General features: G+C 38.0%; 2 protein-coding genes across 3 annotated transcripts; both read left to right on the forward strand.

Moving 5' to 3' along the window:
* Positions 1 to 1909: 1909 nt before the first annotated feature.
* On the forward strand, positions 1910 to 6297 carry LOC141902264 (protein CBFA2T1-like). Its single transcript, XM_074789911.1, has 10 exons — positions 1910 to 1991; positions 2101 to 2238; positions 2359 to 2585; positions 2677 to 2766; positions 2910 to 3091; positions 3371 to 3615; positions 3921 to 3988; positions 4084 to 4300; positions 4678 to 4868; positions 4955 to 6297. The coding sequence occupies exons 1-10, from the start codon at positions 1910 to 1912 to the stop codon at positions 5273 to 5275; spliced, it is 1761 nt and encodes a 586-aa protein (XP_074646012.1). The 3' UTR covers positions 5276 to 6297.
* A 3498-nt stretch (positions 6298 to 9795) lies between these two features.
* On the forward strand, positions 9796 to 19212 carry LOC141902537 (ankyrin repeat domain-containing protein 27-like). 2 transcript variants are annotated; one of them, XM_074790313.1, is made up of 23 exons: positions 9796 to 10087; positions 10546 to 10659; positions 10755 to 10874; positions 11004 to 11063; positions 11151 to 11319; positions 11407 to 11501; positions 11582 to 11641; positions 12083 to 12139; positions 12308 to 12450; positions 13216 to 13425; positions 13796 to 13949; positions 14355 to 14640; positions 14715 to 14854; positions 15090 to 15182; positions 15275 to 15377; positions 15463 to 15632; positions 16027 to 16200; positions 16345 to 16470; positions 16561 to 16758; positions 17235 to 17354; positions 17434 to 17592; positions 17676 to 17805; positions 18210 to 19212. In XM_074790313.1, exons 2-23 carry the CDS (start codon positions 10555 to 10557, stop codon positions 18908 to 18910), a joined length of 3573 nt encoding a protein of 1190 aa, XP_074646414.1. In that variant the 5' UTR covers positions 9796 to 10087; positions 10546 to 10554; the 3' UTR covers positions 18911 to 19212. The 2 variants fall into 2 exon arrangements, with proteins under 2 accessions (XP_074646414.1, XP_074646412.1); XM_074790311.1 differs by having other exon boundaries at positions 9796 to 10066.
* Positions 19213 to 19308: the final 96 nt, after the last annotated feature.

A 19308-nucleotide genomic window follows, 5' to 3' on the forward strand; every position in this document is an offset into this window, starting at 1 on the left:
GTGTAAGACGGTAGATAGGGCTATATGTGTATAAGGGGAAGGGTGGGAGGCTCTCATCGGGGTGTTAGTGAGAAGTATTGTGTAGATACCAACAATAACCTGACATTTGGTGATGAATGCAAGATATGACACAGCGAACACCTGGCCTCCATACAACCCTATCTCTACATCCAGCTGTTACCCACGACGGTTATGGCGGCTTTTTTTAAATGTTTGATTCTAGGCGATTGATTGGCTGATCGGTGCGGGTCGTTAAATGACATATGGTATGGAGTTCTCTGTGAAAACACGTGTCAAATATAGTCGTCTATAGTATTATATTTAATAGAACAACAATGAATGAAGACTCGACATTATTCTAATCCACGTGCGCTACTTCGGCGTATAAACATTACTCTTAGATCGATGTCTTTGTACCAGATACAAACGATTTTATCTTTTCTGGGAACGTTGAACGTGAGAAAATATCTCGAATCCTGAATTATGAGAAAATATCTCTCAATCTGTGGTTCTCAGGATCCGGATCCGCAGTTCTCAGGATCCAGATCCGCAGTTCTCAGGATCCTGATCCGCAGTTCTCAGGATCCTGATCGGCAGTTCTCAGGATCCAGATCCGCAGTTGTAAGAAAGAGATACAATCAGTTCATTTTCGATGAGTTTACACGTAACATCCATGGTAAATTCTAACCTCCGAACTGTATAGAATTGGGTTCAGATTAATACTCTCATCGCGTTAGTAACAGCACAGGGCATCAACCGGAACTGATGACTTCACACGAATCTCATCTCTGCCACCTTTAGTGAAAAGCCATTTACACAATGAACTTTGCTGCGTTAATCAGGAAGTATTTATTATCGCAGGTGTTCCATTTGAAAGTGATTAATCCGTCTAATTACATAGGAACTACAAATCAATTTGTCTAAGGGCTTGTATTATGTAATATTTCCCAATGGTCAGTATGGAAAATGAAAGTCATTGATACCTGTGGTTTAATTGTGGCCACCTGGGTCTATTGTAATCTTTGTCACACAGATAGCTATTGTGTTGTAGTTAGGGGTTGGGATGTAGGGGAAGGATATACAGTCTACCAGTTTATATTCAATAGTAATAAAACAGCTGCTTATGTTTAAAAAAAGAATTACTATGATATTATCACCTGTTTGAACGTGGGACTTCTGGTAATAACTCATTCAAATACAGCTGACTATTGAATATACTTATTGAAGTAACGGGTGCGACGAGATGCTGATGAAACCCCTAAGAGTCCGTAGATTATTCACCGATATAAAAACAAAATTCATAAATCAATACTGAAAAAACTCCTCCCGAAAAACACCTGATACTTGAAGCATTGTATAGAATTTTAAACGGTTCACAAATTGGATACAATTGTTTGTAGGTGTTGTTTTAATCCTGTAGTCTGACACCGGGCCTGTGGGTATAAAGATATCTATTGTGATGAGCGAGTGATCAGCGCACACAGAGACGTGTGTTTAATGATACTGCGTCAGATGAGGGTTGACTGTCGCTGTAAACTGGTTGTCAAGGAAAACTTGTGACAATATAAAACTAGCAAGATTTCTTAGTTTTAACATTTGCCCTGATTCTATTAGGTTTAGCTAAGTGTAATGCCCCTGGCTACAGTTCATTGTCATTCCCTTTCGGCATTGTGGGCTACTTCCTCCGTAGATTGTGGACATATTGGTTCCTGCCTGGAATATTGACAATGTGAAAGACGTTGTTTGTCTTGCACAGTGAAAGGGTCGTGTATGTTAGCTGCATGGTGTCTGTCTGTCAGTGGTGGCCTGTAGCAGATAGAACAAACCAACGTTCACATCCATTTGATCCATTAGCAAAAGTGCAAGGATTACATTTAGTTTAGAACAGAAAGAATTGCTAATAATTATAATGGATGATTTTGAGAATGCTTGTTTGATGCGTGACCTCTCACCCGATAGGTTTACTAGTTCTCCTATTATTCCATCAGTTTGTAAGTTTTACGACTTGTTTTATATGATTTCACTTTTCAGATATTTAGATTTTGACCTCGTTTTTCGACACTCGCTTAATATATTATTGAATGATTCGTATTTTTACAGATTGTCGTGATTCCATGATGCCCGATTCTCCCGATACTAATTCTGCTATTGTGACGTCTACGAATATATCGCCGATAACTTCCATTCCTCCTCCACCTCCTACCAGTCTTACTAGACCATTATCTACCTCATCAGCAGGTATGTGACATTAGTTCTTCGTGCTCTCACCGGTTTAAGCGTGGCAGCACTTACTGCGGTTCATATACGGTAATCATTGATTTCGAAGGATGAAATAAAAATGTATTTATTTGAATATAGGAATGAATGGAAACCATTCTCCTCGACACTCTCCTCGTAGTATGAACGGACGAACTCCGTCGCCACCCTCGATGGGTAACACTACATCTAGTCAACAACTTCCACCGGCGTGTGGAGCCCGTCAACTCAGTAAACTCAAACGATTTCTAACGACGTTAATGCAGTTCGGGTCGGATATTTCCCCGGAAATCGGCGAACGAGTCCGAACGCTCGTCTTAGGTTTAGTTGTAAGTATCAATGACTTTATCAACCGTTACGTTAAACTATTATCTTCATTCGGTGTCTTAGTGATGTTCGTGTGTTATTTCTATTTTGTAGAATTCCCATTTATCAATCGAAGAATTCCATGCCAAATTACAAGAAGCCACTAATTTTCCTTTGAGGCCTTTTGTGATACCATTTTTGAAGGTGAGAATTGTTCATGTTCTTGATGATGTTAATCTGTTTTCACTGAATATCTATAATAATTCTATTCACGTTCTTGATGTTGTTATTATCTATTTTTGCTGAATATCTAGAAATATTCTAACGCTGTTTTTCTGTAATTGCAGGCTAATTTACCATTGTTACAACGAGAATTGTTGCATTGCGCGCGTTTGGCAAAACAAACGCCTCAACAATACCTGGCACACAATGAACATATACTGTTTGAAACGACCGCGTCTCCGAACGAAGGACAAGATTTACAGGTCGATGTTAACGAAAACGGAAAACGACGAACTCCTGACGATCGGTAAGAATCTAGCATCTGTAGTGCCGGTAACTCACACCAGATGGTGCGCCTAGACAGCTGATTTTATATAAGTGGATTCCAAAAATTATCAAACAAGCATCAAAATATATAAAGGGTTGCATTCCCTCTCAATGCATATCTACAAGAAGCTGATTTGATTTTCATAGAAATTTAAGAGAAATTGTGATTCGTTCACCAAGAGTAAAATGGTGAACCTCACTCGCCACAGTAGCAATGCCGGTGACTGTTATTGAAATTGTTTTAAAATCTATATTACAGAAAAGAAGTTGATACACAGATAGACACGCTACACCCGGCGAAGCGCCACCACGCGATGAGCCCGGGAAGCAACGGAAGTCGAATCAGCCCGACGGGACCAATAAACCTGAACTACGGACCGATCCGATTGGAGGATTTATCGAGAGATCTTCGTGAGAGAGATCGATTGGAACGAGAACGATTGGAACGAGAAAGAATCGATCGATTGGAACGTGAACGACATTACAGCAATAACAGTTATTCCAGTAAGATTCATACATATCTCAAACATGTGATCCAAGGGGAGGGGGTACAGGCCAGGCTACGCAACCCCTATAAATGTTTAGAAATTTTACGGCAAAATTAAGCTGAAAAAGTTTAAATTCATAAGCTTTTTCTCTGTATTTCCAGAAATGAGTTTTTTTTTTGCATTAGCTTTCTTTGTGGGTGCCCTTTTAAATTGCCTTATTTTGTGACTGCAGACCTCCCTGAATCAGACCCTAGATTCATTCCCCCCCTGATGATTCAAACTGATTCAACAATTTACTTACCATGTATGAATTAATTACAGGTTACCATAGAGACACTCCGTTTGATCATATGGAAAGAATGGAAGACGAATGGAAACATGTTGACAATGTAAGTTTGTCAAAAGAAATCAATTGAACAGTCAAATGAATTAGATGAACACAAGATCATGAAATAATGAATTATTTTTTTTCTATTTTTGATAGATGTTGAATTGTATAGTGAACATGGTCGACAAAACCAAACGAGCGTTATCAGTTTTACAAGAGAGGTGTACTCGCGATAGAGAGGAACTGGCGATTTGGATGCGACGACATTCCGATAGTATCGATCACGATTTGAAGAAACGTACTCACGGCGGCGGTGAACTGATTTCATACCGTCAAACTGAAGATCGAGTGAATGAAGTTAAAAGACGAGCAGGTATGTAGTGTATCTTAACACAGTGAAACATTGCTGAACTCGTCTTAGTTGAAACCATTGTTATATCGATGACTGATACCAGTTCGTAAATACACTTAGTAAATTGCTATAAAAATACGAATTGGGACTAGAAAAATAGAGACGACTTCAGTATTGTGAAGTCTTATACAAATGGCAATTTACGTTTAAAAATTGAAAATTTTAAATTGAATTGGCAATATAAATTGGGACTAAAAAGATAAATATGACTTCAGTTATCGACATGGGCCTTAGAGAGTTTCGCTAATCCTATTAAACTATTGCTATATTATATCATGTTCTACAGATTATATTTTCTCCTATACATTCAGTAATGGTTTGCTCTGGTGATATTGCAGAAGATGCAGTAAACGAAGTCAAACGTCAAGCAGTTTCCGAACTTCAAAAAGCGGTTGCAGCTGCGGAGCAGAAAGCGAACGAACTAGTCGCGGCTGAAAAACAGAAAATGGAATGCACGATCGCTGATATCCGTAAACAAGCTCGTGAAGATATGTTATCAGCCATGAATCAACAAGAGGAATCAAGTGAGGTAAGAGAAAGTACTCGGCAGGATCTTTCTCGATTTACCCGTGCGTTACAGACTGAATATTGATTATGATGTGTTGGTATTTGTAGACATGTTGGAATTGTGGAAGAAAAGCGAGTGAGACTTGTAGCGGTTGTAACGTCGCGCGTTATTGCGGTTCGTATTGTCAACATAAAGACTGGGAAAATCACCACAGAGTGTGCGGACAACCGCAAACGACTCGCGGAGAACCGAGTTCAACAGCGCCATCTACGTCATCTACTACTACAACGTCGACTACGAAAACAATCGAAGCTTCGCCTTCGACGCCGCCCGTCGTATCTAGTCCGGTTCATTCGTCATCGGGTTCTCGTGCCAGTACGCCAAACGAAGTTACGACGAAAATTCCAGAAACCAGTGTCGTGCACTAGATTCACATTCGCGTCATCCAAGACTATTCACAAATCTTAAAAAATTAGTCATTTCTTTAAAACCTTCTTCTCAATCAGCTATGAATTGCGCTACTTGGAGGCGAGCTCTACGAGATGTAAGGTCACTGATAGGACAGTGTCGATATCTAATTGTGATCTTTTTGTTGATTCTGCTGTAGTGTTTGTGTTTATATCATCGAGTGTTCGCCGTAAATCGCCGTGAATGATTTATGAAGGCTGCAGGAAGGAGACAGGAACGAGCAACGACACAAAGCTCTCTAGAATATAACATTTCTGTGCAATATCTCATTTTAGAACTGTAAAAAACAACAGCGACGATTGCTGTTAACAGTTCGAGCACGAATAGAATTCATCGATTACAATGAATTTACTGTAATTAATGTATAACTAACTATCAGTGAATGTATAAGAAACAGGGTGAGATAGATAGAAATCTATGGAGAGAAAGTATTCATAGATCCTTCAATAGAATGAATATCTATGTTTTTGTTTTATCAGGGGCAGCATTTCTTAAAGTCTGTACATAAATGCTTCATCACGTGGTGTTTGGTTCGCCCTTAAATATAGAGTATTCGCGTACGTTCGGAAATCTCTTTCATATTTCTAGCCGCTCTATTTCTCTTCGAAGGTGTGTTGTTTTAAAGATTTATTTTTCTAATTTTATATATCCATGTATATCATCACGACGAGATAATGCACTTTGAAAGAAAGTATAATTGTTGTTGTTATTGTTATTTTTGGTGCATAAATTTCTGTGAAGTTCTACCAAACATCGCAGACATGAAGGGAATGAGAACGACTAGAGAACCACGTAGTCGTCAAATCAATATCTCAAGTCAAATCTTAACCGATCTTGATGTTAGATTAGCCATGGAATATGTGAGCATTGACCAGGGTTCCATCATGGACTCTATATTGATAATTCCATGGACATATTTTTGGAATTGAGATAAGTGATGTTTTTGCATAGATTCTAAGCTGGATGAAACAGATCTGAAATTTCCGTCGCATAGATAGAATTATTTTAATGAGTTGTAAATGATTGTAGACTGTTTGACAGTTTTAACCCGATTGAATCAAATTTTAATCAATTGAATACAATTAGAAAAACAACAAATCTCAAATCAGAATACAGTTGCTGCTTTAAAAAACGATAAAGCATTTAATTTATTGAAGTAATTAATAGTGTAATTATGAATTGGGTAAGATTGTTTATGAATGAAGGTGTGAATGTTTGGAAATGTGTAGTTTGTGTTGTGTATAAATTCTTTTGGTGCTTTTAACATATAGAGATGGTGATCTCTCTCTCTCTCTCTTTCTCATACAAATCAATCATAATTAAATTCTATGTGTAATTGAATAGTTACGTCATGTATCATGTTTATTCATTGTATCGGCTACAGATAGATCTATAAAAATTTGCTATAAAATAAGAACCAAGATAGAATTAACCCTTTCAGTGCGTCTACACCGCAATGCGGTGTATAAATCAGTGATAGATTTTGCTAGTACACCGCACTGCGGTGTATTAATGTAATTAGTAATTATCTCTCTTGAGAAATGGCAGCACCTGTCAAACATAGTGAAATACAACTAGCTAACGATACACTGCGCTGCGGTGTATTGATGTAATTAGTATTTAATTTATATCTCTCTTGAAAGATGGCAGCACCTATCAAACATAGTGAAATATTAGTAACTAACGATACACTGCGCCGCACTGTAGACGCACTATAGTGGTATTCCCGTTATTCAACACATTAGGGTGGAATTTTTCAAAATTTTCAAATTATCTCCAGCACTATAGGGTATTGATTAGTCAGCACTGAAAGGGTTAAGAAATTGATGAAGTTTATATTCGATAAGTGAATATCATGTGCTAAGGTGAATAGACATTATACGTGACAGACAATAGTGTCACCTGTGAATCATTGTAAATACATTATGGAATAAAGTGTAAAGAATTATTATCAAAAAGAATAACCTGAAATAATGGCAGTCCGAAGCAGAAGTTGAAGCATTGATTCGTATAATTCCATGACAATTAGAGTCAGTTTTACTTGGTGTGTAAATAGAAGTCTCAAGTCTGTATCTAAATTTCAATGCTTACGAAGGTTTTTATGTATAATTACTGATGACTGTTAGTGGTAATTGCTGTACATTTGTTTTAGGCTGTACAAAGTCTGTATGTTTAACTCTTGTCTGTATATGTAATGGTGATATTTTCAATATAAAAAGTGACTATAAATTTAAAACATATGTGTTATGATTTGATTGCGCTGTCAATGAGGAAGGCTGTATCACTTGCAAGTAGTTGGTCTCTGAAAGCTGGGAGTAGGGACATCTGGCCGTAGTTTTTTTTACCGGGGGGGGGGGGGGGGCTGAAGGGCCGAAATACTGTGAAGTAGGGGTTAAAATTGCTTGTCAGCTGGTGCTTCCCCTACATATTACATTAGCGGCGACCAGGTGAACTACCTCAACATAGACTGGTTACCGGTCTCTATCTTCAATCATAGACTGGTACCGGTCTCTATCTTCAATTAGATATACATGTATTCAATATATATGAATATATATTCAATATATCTATATTCAACCATATTGAATGGGACAGGCAACCAGTCTATACCGTGGCAATCTCGAATCCCTCCCTGGGGGAGGATGGGCAAAAATCCTTCACCTTTCAACTTCAAGTGAAGAGCTCTTGGTGATTTCAGCGTCTAAATCCAACAAACGATACATCAATGAAGCACAACATCTTATATTTTGTTCATAACCAGATTCATCAAATGAACGTATTCTGAGCTTAGGAGAGCAAAATTTGCAGGTCAGGGCCGCTGGCAGGGTCGAGCTATGGGTGATTTACTGTTAGGGTCGGGTCGGGATCATGGGTGATTTACTGCTGAATAGAGGATGTACAGGGGTGTCCCGGGTTTGAAAGCCAGTAATTACTGACACTGATTCAGAGTGGTCCTGATGTTGAATAGGGGATGTACAGGGGTGTCCCGGGTTCGAACCCAGTAATTACTGATAATGATTCAGAGTGGTCCAGACGCTGAATAAAGGATGTACCGTGGATTAGCGGATTTTTCATACACTAATGTGAATTAACTCTGGCAACCAAGAGTCTACTGCCAGAGTCAGTTCGTGTTAGTTTATGCAAATCCAAGCATAGTGAATCTTAAGAATCGGCAGAACATAGCATCACAACCACTGACTGGTGAACGAATTAAGTTCAGAGTAGCTAATTAACTAAACAAACAAAGAGTTTCTAACAATTATATTTACTCTCATACAACAATTATACGAAATGCCAGGTGTGCTCGAGGAATTATAACTTAAGTTCCTCAAACACGTGGACTGTATTTCAAAAACAGTCCAACCATGGGCGTATAAACTATAAACTAGAGTTTATACGTCCATGGTCCAAGCATAGACTCTAAAAGAGAAACGTCTATAGCACACAACCATGGACTCTAAACTGTGAGAGTGCATGGCTCCCGCACTAAAACCACGAGAGATAAACCTGGCCGAATACCCTGGAAAGCGTAAGATTTATTTCACCTATCTACCGTAGACCTTACATTACTTTTTTTTAGAATCATGATCAAGCTAACCATAACGGACGCGGCAGATAGAAATTAACTGATTACAAATTTCATTGATTGAAATGACCCGGCCGATCAAGAAAACAATGTATTATCATTAGCCTTTTAATGACTTAGATTATCCAAAATATAAGATTTCTAGCTTTTAATATCACATATGCTACATCATGGAAGGTATTTCAAGGTTTTATTCGCCAAAAACGTTTCCACTGCAACTGATTCATACAATTTGAATCAATAGGAAAATAACAAAATTACACACAGAATTGTAAACCTTGATCCATAAAACACCGACAATTAGGACTAGTCTGAATGTCTAAGACTATTTGACATTCATGAAGTCACTGGGCATAAGTGACACTTGGTTATTTCATGAAATATGAAGCATTCAATCATATCAACTATTCAAATGACAATGTAAGAGAGATTTTAGATATTCTGTTTATACAAAAAATAAACTGCATAACATATCTCCAACATATAAACATTAAAACTGGACATAAAACAAATTCACTCTCTCAAATAATCAATCTCTGATTTCGAAAAAATGTCTAGCGTGTGAGAATTACAAGTGGAAGGAAAAGGCTACTTCGTGTATTTCTAGTCAATGGAGCAAAGCCATTAGGTTGTATTGACAAGAATCTCCAACCCGGAGCGCTTCCCCGTTAGCGTCCAAACATTATGTAGACGGGTTACCGGTCTCTATCTTCGATATACACTGGTCGCCAGTATAACCTCAACAGGGCAGTATATTTACTGCGGCATGCGAGTAATAAGTTCACTAGTTTCGGATATTCTCGGAGCTATCCTTTGTTTACGCATGGTTGTTCAGCCCATCTATCGTCAGAATATGGAACTAACCCGGAAATGATATTTGTGTTTTCCCCAACATCGACATAGCGAATACGTAAATTCATACCTGATAAACGTGAATCATTTAATAGATTGATTGTCAACGGTCATCATCATAACGTAAGGCAGCCTGCAGCGTCGACCAGTCTTTCTCTCTGTTCATCTAATGACCGTGGTGCGTGGTGGTGGTGGACGTGGTCGTGGAATTCATTAGTTGTCACAGTCTGTCAACTGGTCGATGTCATAACCAGCAGCAGGTCAGCCTGGCAGGGGGACAGTCAGAAGTGAACAAGTGGGACGAAAAAGCGAGGTACGAGCAGTGACCATTCAGGTGCGAGTTGACCTATTCTCCTCACTTAGCTGATGGGACAGTCAGTAGAGTTACTTGTTTCACAACCTCCCTTGCCAGGGTTTGATTACCTCACACCAACATAATAAACCCTGGCAGCAAACCCATCATTGGTCTATTACATTGCCCAAGATTTCTTGCTAAGCAGCCACCAGTCAATGTATTAGGTATAAGTCAATCATATGCGTTGTTTTCACCGCCAGATTTGCTACGCATTTGATTGGTTAGATATTTAGACCAGTAGCCGCCTAGCGGCAACCTGTCCGACCAAGAAATCATGGGCAATGTAATAGACCAATGCAGGGTTTGCGGTTAGGGTTTGTGTTGGCATCAGAGCTTTGTGAGGGGCGGCAATCAAACCCTGTGAGTTTGAAACTACTGTGGATTATTGAGGCAAGAGGAGCTCATTCAATTGTAAATTTTATATTTATCAAATTTAGGAAGATGTCATGATGAATACGTATGACGAAGATATCACAGAAAATAAGTTCTTCATTACATTCCAAAATAAATATCCAGAACTTTGCGATGAGGTCACGAACAACAGATGGATCGTAAGTTTTATATCTGTGATAGTAAACTGAGTGAAATTCATTCAATAAATCTGGCCTTTGATTCAGTGAATTGTGATGATGGATTTGATTTTCAGATATGTGTTCCTCGTGGAAATAGCAACAGTAAATATGTATATACAGAAATTGACTTCAAGAATCACGTCCTAAAACCAGAATCTGAGGATTCACATAAATATACTACATTAAGTGACAAGGTATCTAATTAACTGTATGGTTCCCTCCACCTCTGTCTCTTATTAACTGTATGGTTCCCTCCATCTCTGTCTCTTCTCTTTCTTCTGATGTGTTGCCAAACAAAATGAGATTTTTAAATATATTTACAGGAAGTGATTATACAAGGTAGTACTATAACTACGAGTAATGGATTTCCTGACCTCAGAGTTGTAAGTGTTACGATTATCATAATCTGTCAGTTGACTGAGTTTAAGGATCTGTGGATAGGATTATTCATTTTCATCTTATACTTTAAGGTTCCCATTCTTTTCGATGAAACGTACTTCAACAAGAATGATGAAAGCTATAGGATTTTATGCGTTAACACGATGCTCGAAGGAGGACCAGCTGAAGTGGAATCCTCACCGGCTCAGATTACGCTACATAGCATGGATGATTGTACCGAACTACTTTGGGGACACACAGGTATCAATGAGATTATTCCGCTGTAGAACCGGCTCACTAAATTCTATTTTTCAATTTGATAATTAAGATCGTAATTTTGTCTTTTAGAAAATCGAAGGACGAAAAGAAGCCTTATTGAAATAATAGAATTATTCAATAAAAGCTATGATTGTTTACAAGGCGAGACACTTATTCATTACGTGGTAAGTTCATAGTGTTTATTTGTTTTTGCCGATATAAATGTTACATCAAATATGTTTTATTTGGTTTATTTTTTAAACAGGATGCCGCGAATGCATTGTTTACAAGAGCCATGCAAATTGTTTTAAAAGACTCATTTGTTGTGAGTACAGTTGTTTTCAGAATGTATCTATTTTCTAATAATAATAATATGTGTCTTAGGCCTATATAGCGCTAAATCCAGCCAGGCTGCTCAGAGCGCTTTTACATTTTTCGGTATTAATACCACGACCAATTTTTATACTCTAACATGTATCAGTCATCTCTCCCTGGGGAGAAGTAACACCGAGCTGCTAACAAACGCTCAGGAGTCATCTATCAGGCCAGGTATCCATTTACTCCTGGGTGGAGAGAGGCAATGAGGATAAGTGTCTTGCCTGAGGACACTACGGCTATGTACGGGGTTCAAACCCACGACGTGGCTTCCCAGGGCCGAACGCTCTAACCACTCGGCCACACCGCTCCAATCTATTATCTATTCTCCTTGTCTGAGTATTCTACTTCACGCTGATGTTGTTTATTCAATTCTTCGATTTAATTTCAGAAAAGAACTGCTCGACACAATAAGATGTATATGGATAATATAAAGATAGCGGTTGAGGTAAACATTTATTACTCGTATAGAGTGACCTTCATTTATAAAAACACATGATAAATAATAACCTGACCTGATTCAATAAATAATTGAAGTAAATGTTGACCTGAATCGACGTACGGTAGATACCATTGATTTAATCACTGAATGCATCAATATTTTCTCTAATTGTAGACGTTTGTTATGCATGGAATCTTTATGAAGGTTTTTGAGGGTATAACGTTATGTTTGGCGAATAAAGATGCTCAATTGAACAAAATCACTAGAAATTTAGCTCATCTTCAGCTTCGAGATTTAGGGGTTACCTCAGGTTTCAGGTACAGTAATCATTACAGTTACCAGTGTATTCACATTATCTGTATATACCATTAACCCTTTCAGTGCTGACTAATCAATATCCTATAGTGCTGGAGATAGTTTTAAATTTTTGACCACCCTAGTGTGTTGAATAACGGGAATACCACTATAGTGCGTCTACACTGCGGCGCGATATTTCGTTAGTTACTAATATTTCACTATGTTTGACAGGTGCTGCCATCTTTCAATAGAGATAAAAACTAATTACTTATTACATCAATACACCGCAGTGCGGTGTACTAGCAAAATCCATCGCCGATTCATACACCGTGCTGCGGTGTAGACGCACTGAAAGGGTTAATGATTTACTGAGATAAACAGTACTGAGATAGGAGGGGTCTGCAGTAATTGGGATATGAAAGTGATGGGAACGCTTCCTCAAAATTTGATATACCCAGGAATGACTGTAATCTGTTGGGACAAAAGGGTTGGCGCATGCACGCAAAATATGGAGGTCACATGGAGAGAGGTCCGGTTAAAGTAGCTTTTATCACTGGTTGAAGCGAAATTACGGTAACCATTGATACACAGACTTTTAACGCGAGGGACTGAATTAGTATCTGAAAGCACCCCAAGGTACTCGAGCTACAACCGGCCTGTCAGACCAGTCTCTACCATCACTGCGCCAACCTGCGCGTAACAGCGGAATAATCAGCCTGTTGATTGATTGAGGCTGTTTACCTGGATTATGACCCCGTATTTGAACTGATTGTTTTGAATTGTAGCGAAAACATTCCTCGAGCTCGTAAGGAATTAACGAGTTTATGTAGATACAGTACACCTATTGGTAAATTATACTGTATCAGACGTGTGATAATGGCGTTGATGCAAACTCCGCGAAGTTCGAAAAAATCAGGAAATTCACCGGTGATGACGACCGATGATTTATTACCGATGCTTGTATTTATGGTGATTAAATCAGAGATAGCTAACTGGTGAGTGATACCACAAAACTGCATTCCATTCATTACGTAATCAGTATTTTCTACCTGACCATATGGGCAAATCTCTAGAGGGGCTGTCCATAAAAGATGTCCAAAATCAAGGGAACGTGATTAAGTGAATGAAAATATTATTTTATACGACTGATGTCTTGAATTGCTTTTTTGTCCAATGGACACGGGGCGATGTAGATATTCTGTGGACTCGGGGGAGCAGGGTCAAAATTTAGCAATTTTTTATGGACACCTTTTTTGGACGGCCTCTTGTAAAACTTGCATATTTTGTATCAAATTGTAAAAGTTTGGTTGTATTGAGAATATACATGTTGTATAGTATCTGTATGAATTGTATTGTATATTGAAGGTACGCACATTTGACGTATATGAATCATTTTCGGTTTTCTAAATTGAACAACGACGATGAATTCGGATATTATTTAGCGTCTCTTGAAGCCGCTATTCAACACGTAACAAGCGGTAAATTAATCGACATCGTTCCTGGAGCTGTTAATCCACAGGTATTAAACAAAAAAACTGATTCAGTCACTGAATCATTCAGTCATTGATTAGTCGAGAAGATACGCAATATCTGTGTAAGATATGAGGGAAATCCCACAATAATTCAGCCACAAAAGATGTAAATTTCTAGAGAAAAAGGTTTTCATATTGGAGCAACATGCCTAATGATAGTTAATTGTCTTTAGTCCAAATGTTGCTCAAATATAAAAACACTTCTTTTTAAGAACTTTGATAATTTATTTCTTAAAATGCTTTACGTTAAGAACAATCACAAAGCTCTGTAAACTAGACACAATTAATACATATGAAATTAATTTACAGCTTAACATCTTTGGCTGAATTATTGTGCGATTTCTGTCATTTTCATTATCGTAACTAACATTATTGATTTGTTGTTTATACAGAGATTGACGGTTATACCTACGTTAAAATCAGATACGACTCAAACGGATCAGTTTGAAGTATCCGGAGAAGTGAGTTCGATCGACCGACTATTCCAGCAAATTAAAGACGGAAACGCGATCGCCGTGAAATCGCTGATCAGAAAAAACCGTGAAGAATCGGCTGAAGCTAAAGTGAAACTGTGTCACCCGTTGTGTTCGTGCGATCGTTGCGAAGAATTATTGTCTAAAAGTCGTTCAGATCTCGAGACGGTGACTGCATTTTCTAGAGATGATCGTGGATTTACAGGTAATGCTCAAATCGTGGAATCTTCATCGTCGCATTCATGAACTCGATATCATTTTGTGAAACTCTTTTTTCAGCTTTACACGTTTCGGCGTTATACGGACACGCTGATATAATAGAGATATTAGCTGAATCGGGAGGTGTAGTTAACGCTACTGATTACCACGGATCGACGCCTTTACACATCGCGTGCCAAAAAGGACATCAAAATGTTACGGTAAATAGTTAAATCATTTTGTACTGGTTTGTGTTGAGCTTAAGGCACCTATAGAACGCAAGAGAAGATGCCCCCAGAGCAATGGATAGATGATATCTGCTCCTGGGCAGGCGTCTGATGCCGAAAGATCAACTCGTCTGGTAGAGGATCAGCTTCAGTGGAGGCTGTTGATAAATGATGTTTTTCTTGTCCGCTGAATATGTTCTATTGTTTGATGATGTATTGTTTATTTTAGTTGATGTTACTCGATAAAAAAGCTCAAGTTAATGCAGCAGATAATGATGGTAATACATCATTACACTTGTGCACAGCTAATGGACACGAAGATGTAAGGCAAATTTAACTGATTTCATTAGATTTTTTAACACTCCGTATCTTACATTGATTATGTACATATTGCTGGTTTTGTTTATATTCTAGTGTTTAAAAGCTTTAGTCTACTATGATCGAGCTAGCTTAGACGTGAATGCTGCTAATGATTTTGGAGATACAGCTTTACACCTGGCCGCTAGGTGGGGTTACTGTAAGTAGTAAATTATTTCATCCGCGATGATATATTGATTTAACGAAATTTTCACTAAATCAAAATTCTAATATCTTATTTTCAGACAACATAGTTGAGATTTTATTAGAAAATGGAGCGTCAGTTGAAGCTAGGAATAGGAAGAAATTAACACCGATACAATGTGCTCATAATGTGAATGTATCACAGTTACTCATAAAAACTGCTAAAGCGACGACTATTGAAGATAAAGTTGAAGTCCAACCAACTCCGAAGGTACGAGATCCATTTATTGATTCAGTTTGACTGTAATTAAAATGAGTGAATATCAAAAATGTTTTAAACCTAGATTGTTTGAATGAACCGCGACCGAATTTCCCAATTATGCACTTTGATTCAATTCTGTTAACTCGACCGCCGACCACACAACTATATCAGTACTTAGATTCCCGATTTCACAATCAAACTGCCTGTTTCGCTCCCGGCAGGTGCTGTGGGTTTGTAAGGGACAACAATAAAATAATTGAACGAAATTTACCAACCAAATAAATAACAGGAACAATCCCTATTTTAAGATCAAAAGTTGAAACGAAACCGATTTTCAGTTGGGAACTGTTGAACTGGATCCTGTAAATTCAATATGATAGATGTTTTATTCTCTGATACGTAGGTAAATCACAGCGTACCGACGCCTATCTCTCCAGTTATTACTCCGACTACTCCGACGAAGAGACGCGTTTCATTAAGTTCTGCAGCTCGTTTGGAATCGGAGAAATTACGTTTTCCGCAGAGTCAAAAAATTCAGAAAATGTTAAGAGCAGTCGCAGACGGCGACGTGGAGATGGTAAATATTTCTGATCTGTTTTCATGGAATGGATGAGGACTGGGAATCACTTTGTATTTGAAAACCTGGATGAGGAATCAACCATTTATTACCTATCCCTGCCCCCTGAGTAAATACATGGCTCAATGAATTCTTATTTTGCAGGTGAAATTTCATCTCGGTTGGTTAGAGAACGGTGATAGCGATGATGCTGACGAAAATATTGATCTCAGTAAAAGAAAGTTGTGTCATCCGTTGTGTCAATGTGATAAATGCATTCCATTACAGAAGGTAGGATGAGATAATGAATTAAAACAGCAACTACCGTTTCAGCTGACTGTGTCAGTTTCAAACTGTTAATCGATCCTCGTGATATTTTAGATGACGACGTCAGTAGCTGGTTCATTGACCGTCGATACGTGTAACAATGATGGTTCAACGGCTCTTCATATCGCTAGTCGTCATGGTCACGATTTCCTCGTTTTACTATTGATTAAACGTGGGGCTAATGTAATTGCTAAAACTAAAAGTCAGGGATGTTCACCATTGCATTTTGCTTCGCAATATAACAAACCAAAGGTAAATATATATGTATTCATTTCAAATAAGTTCATTTTGTTTAACAGTTTACATCAATAACCTCTTCAAGGGTGGATTTAGGGACTGTTCCACCCCATCAAAATTTGAATGTGCCCTACAAAAATATGTTTCACTTGAAAAGTCAAATGAAGTGCCCATTCCAATTTCAAGGTCCACCCCTTCAAAGAATTCTAGATCAGCTCTTGCCCCTCACCCAGCCTGATACCAGGTTGTTTCTGTTAAATCTGCATTTTGACTCAGAACTAGTAAAAATGAATCCCAAATTGGTCAGTTGCTCAAAAGTTGGTTAAAGATAACTGAAGTCAGAGAGTCAACTATCCACTGGTTTACTCTATAACTCTAACTAACTGTTGAGTAACTGGCCCCTGGCCTATAGCCATACTCTCTATACCAACAAAATCGTAACTCACTGATCAGTGGTTGTCTGTAGTCGTTCGATGTGTTTTGTTCTGAAGGTGGTGAGACTGTTAATGAAGAGCGGTGCTAAAGTCAATGTAAAGGACAACAGAGGAAACACGCCGATGCATTTCGCTGCTATTAATAACTGTATAGATGTCGTAAAAAGACTGATACACGTAAGTTCAAATATTCCGACACGTGAGAAATGTCAGAAACGTGAAAATACAAAATGTTATTGTGTTTATTTTATTACAGTACGGAGGAACAGTTAATCAGGCTAATATGAAAGGTAACACCCCTCTTCATGAAGCTGCTCGCTGGAATTATTTTCATATGGTTGAACTTCTGGTGAAAGAAGGCGCGTCGGTGCAGTGTAGAAATAAACAACATCTGACGCCTATGCAGCTAGCCCAGGTCAGTCATTTCATTTCACTCGTAGAATATTAGTAGAGTTAAGCATAGATATTATTAACGAATAGACAATTTCTCTTTTACAGAATGATGAAATAGTAAATTTGTTGGATAACGCTTTGATCGAACAATCGAATACGGTGACTTCAAAAAATCAGATGTCAAGGTCTCCTATAAGTGTTAATTCAGCTGATAGTTCACCGGTCACAGGACGCGGTAAGATAACAATCTGGACCCATTCCACTGTTTATCACTCAAGATCAGACTCCATGGTTTGAACACCGAAACTAGAGGGCGGCCAAACTCTAAATAGTGTCATCAGTAACAAATTGAATTCTTTCTAGTAACATTTCATTGCAATATGATAGGAAATGTTCAAATTAATCAGAAATCAACAGTAAGACCCTCAGTAACATGCTTCATATTTCTGTATGCATCAAACAAATCAAATCAGTATTTCTTATAGAATTGTAACATGTGCTGAAAATCATGAACAGTTGTCAGCTCTGAAGCTAATATGAACTTGTCATTCTTAGATAACTCAGCAGAACCAGGTCCCACTTTAAGCTTTCCTCTTTAGACATTTTCAATGATAGAATATTTTTCTAATTTAATTGTAGTTGGCCTGACTAAAACGAAACGAATGAGTGTACGCGATCTGTTCGCTGCATTCGAAGATAAAGACTTGAAAAAACTGGAGACGTTGACGAAATCAGTTCGTAGTCATAGACGTGAAACGTTGAGACGTACATCGACTATCGATCGCAGCGCACCTCGTTTAGATTTATATTTCACTTCACCCGATTCATCAATGATTGAATCTACACGAGCTACTGATAGATTATCAACACCCGATGACGTTGATGTTGATGATGATCGGCCGGTGTTCTACGAAACTAAACAGCAAACTAGCGATACTAAAAACCCGACGGAAAATGAATGGCCCAAACTTCCGATGGTGAAAGAACAAGAATTACACGAGATTAATGAAGATATGGAGAGAATTCGATGCGATTCTAAACCGGACTCTGAACCGTATTTAGTTGTGCCGTACGATACTCCTAGTGATAGTAGTCATATATCTACTGAATATTACTCGAAACAACTAACGACGACTAGTCAACATTCATCACCGGATGGCATTACTAACTGTCAATCAGAACAAACTCCTCCTCTTCCCATTGCTACCGTTACTTATCATAAAGATTCGCGTAGTGAAAACGTTCATATCGAAACATCTCCCGAGAAAGAGAATGTTCACACAGATTGTTCAACACCGACTGATGACGATAAATTCTGTGATGTCGAGCAGAAAATGTGAGATTTATCTCGTTTTTGTGGCTTATCAAATGAGTTAAGTTACACTATGCAATTATAGTAGAATCACTCGCTGCAGTTAAATGAATGGCCTCAAATACATGTTATACAGTAATTTGAATCTCTCAAATTGATCGATGATAATCAATGATGTTTTATTTAATAATTATGAAAATGTTTTGTTGATGAATGATGTTTCGACTTTTTAATCATGAAATGTTAAGTGCTATAAAGAAATTCATTCGATTTATTTGTATATGTGAAGCCAAACATATGATGTTACAATTTTTCACCAAAAATAAATAATTTTATAAATGTCGCCGATTGAGTTAAACGTGTGTTACATTTCTATTTGTTCCAAATGACAAGTGTCCATGGGGATCAGTTCAGGCAATAACAAAT

Source organism: Tubulanus polymorphus, chromosome 3, assembly GCF_964204645.1.
Source record: "Tubulanus polymorphus chromosome 3, tnTubPoly1.2, whole genome shotgun sequence".
Taxonomy (NCBI): Eukaryota; Metazoa; Nemertea; class Palaeonemertea; order Tubulaniformes; family Tubulanidae; genus Tubulanus; species Tubulanus polymorphus.

Bases quoted from the DNA above. Each gene is read 5' to 3' on its own strand.
- LOC141902264 (XM_074789911.1), top strand. From the start codon at position 1,910: ATGGATGATTTTGAGAATGCTTGTTTGATGCGTGACCTCTCACCCGAT. The intron at 2,767-2,909 runs GTGAGAATTGTT...CTGTAATTGCAG, and splicing joins TTGTGATACCATTTTTGAAG to GCTAATTTACCATTGTTACA. The intron at 4,301-4,677 runs GTATGTAGTGTA...GTGATATTGCAG, and splicing joins TGAAGTTAAAAGACGAGCAG to AAGATGCAGTAAACGAAGTC.
- LOC141902537 (XM_074790313.1), top strand. From the start codon at position 10,555: ATGATGAATACGTATGACGAAGATATCACAGAAAATAAGTTCTTCATT. The intron at 16,471-16,560 runs GTAGGATGAGAT...GTGATATTTTAG, and splicing joins AATGCATTCCATTACAGAAG to ATGACGACGTCAGTAGCTGG. The intron at 17,806-18,209 runs GTAAGATAACAA...ATTTAATTGTAG, and splicing joins TTCACCGGTCACAGGACGCG to TTGGCCTGACTAAAACGAAA.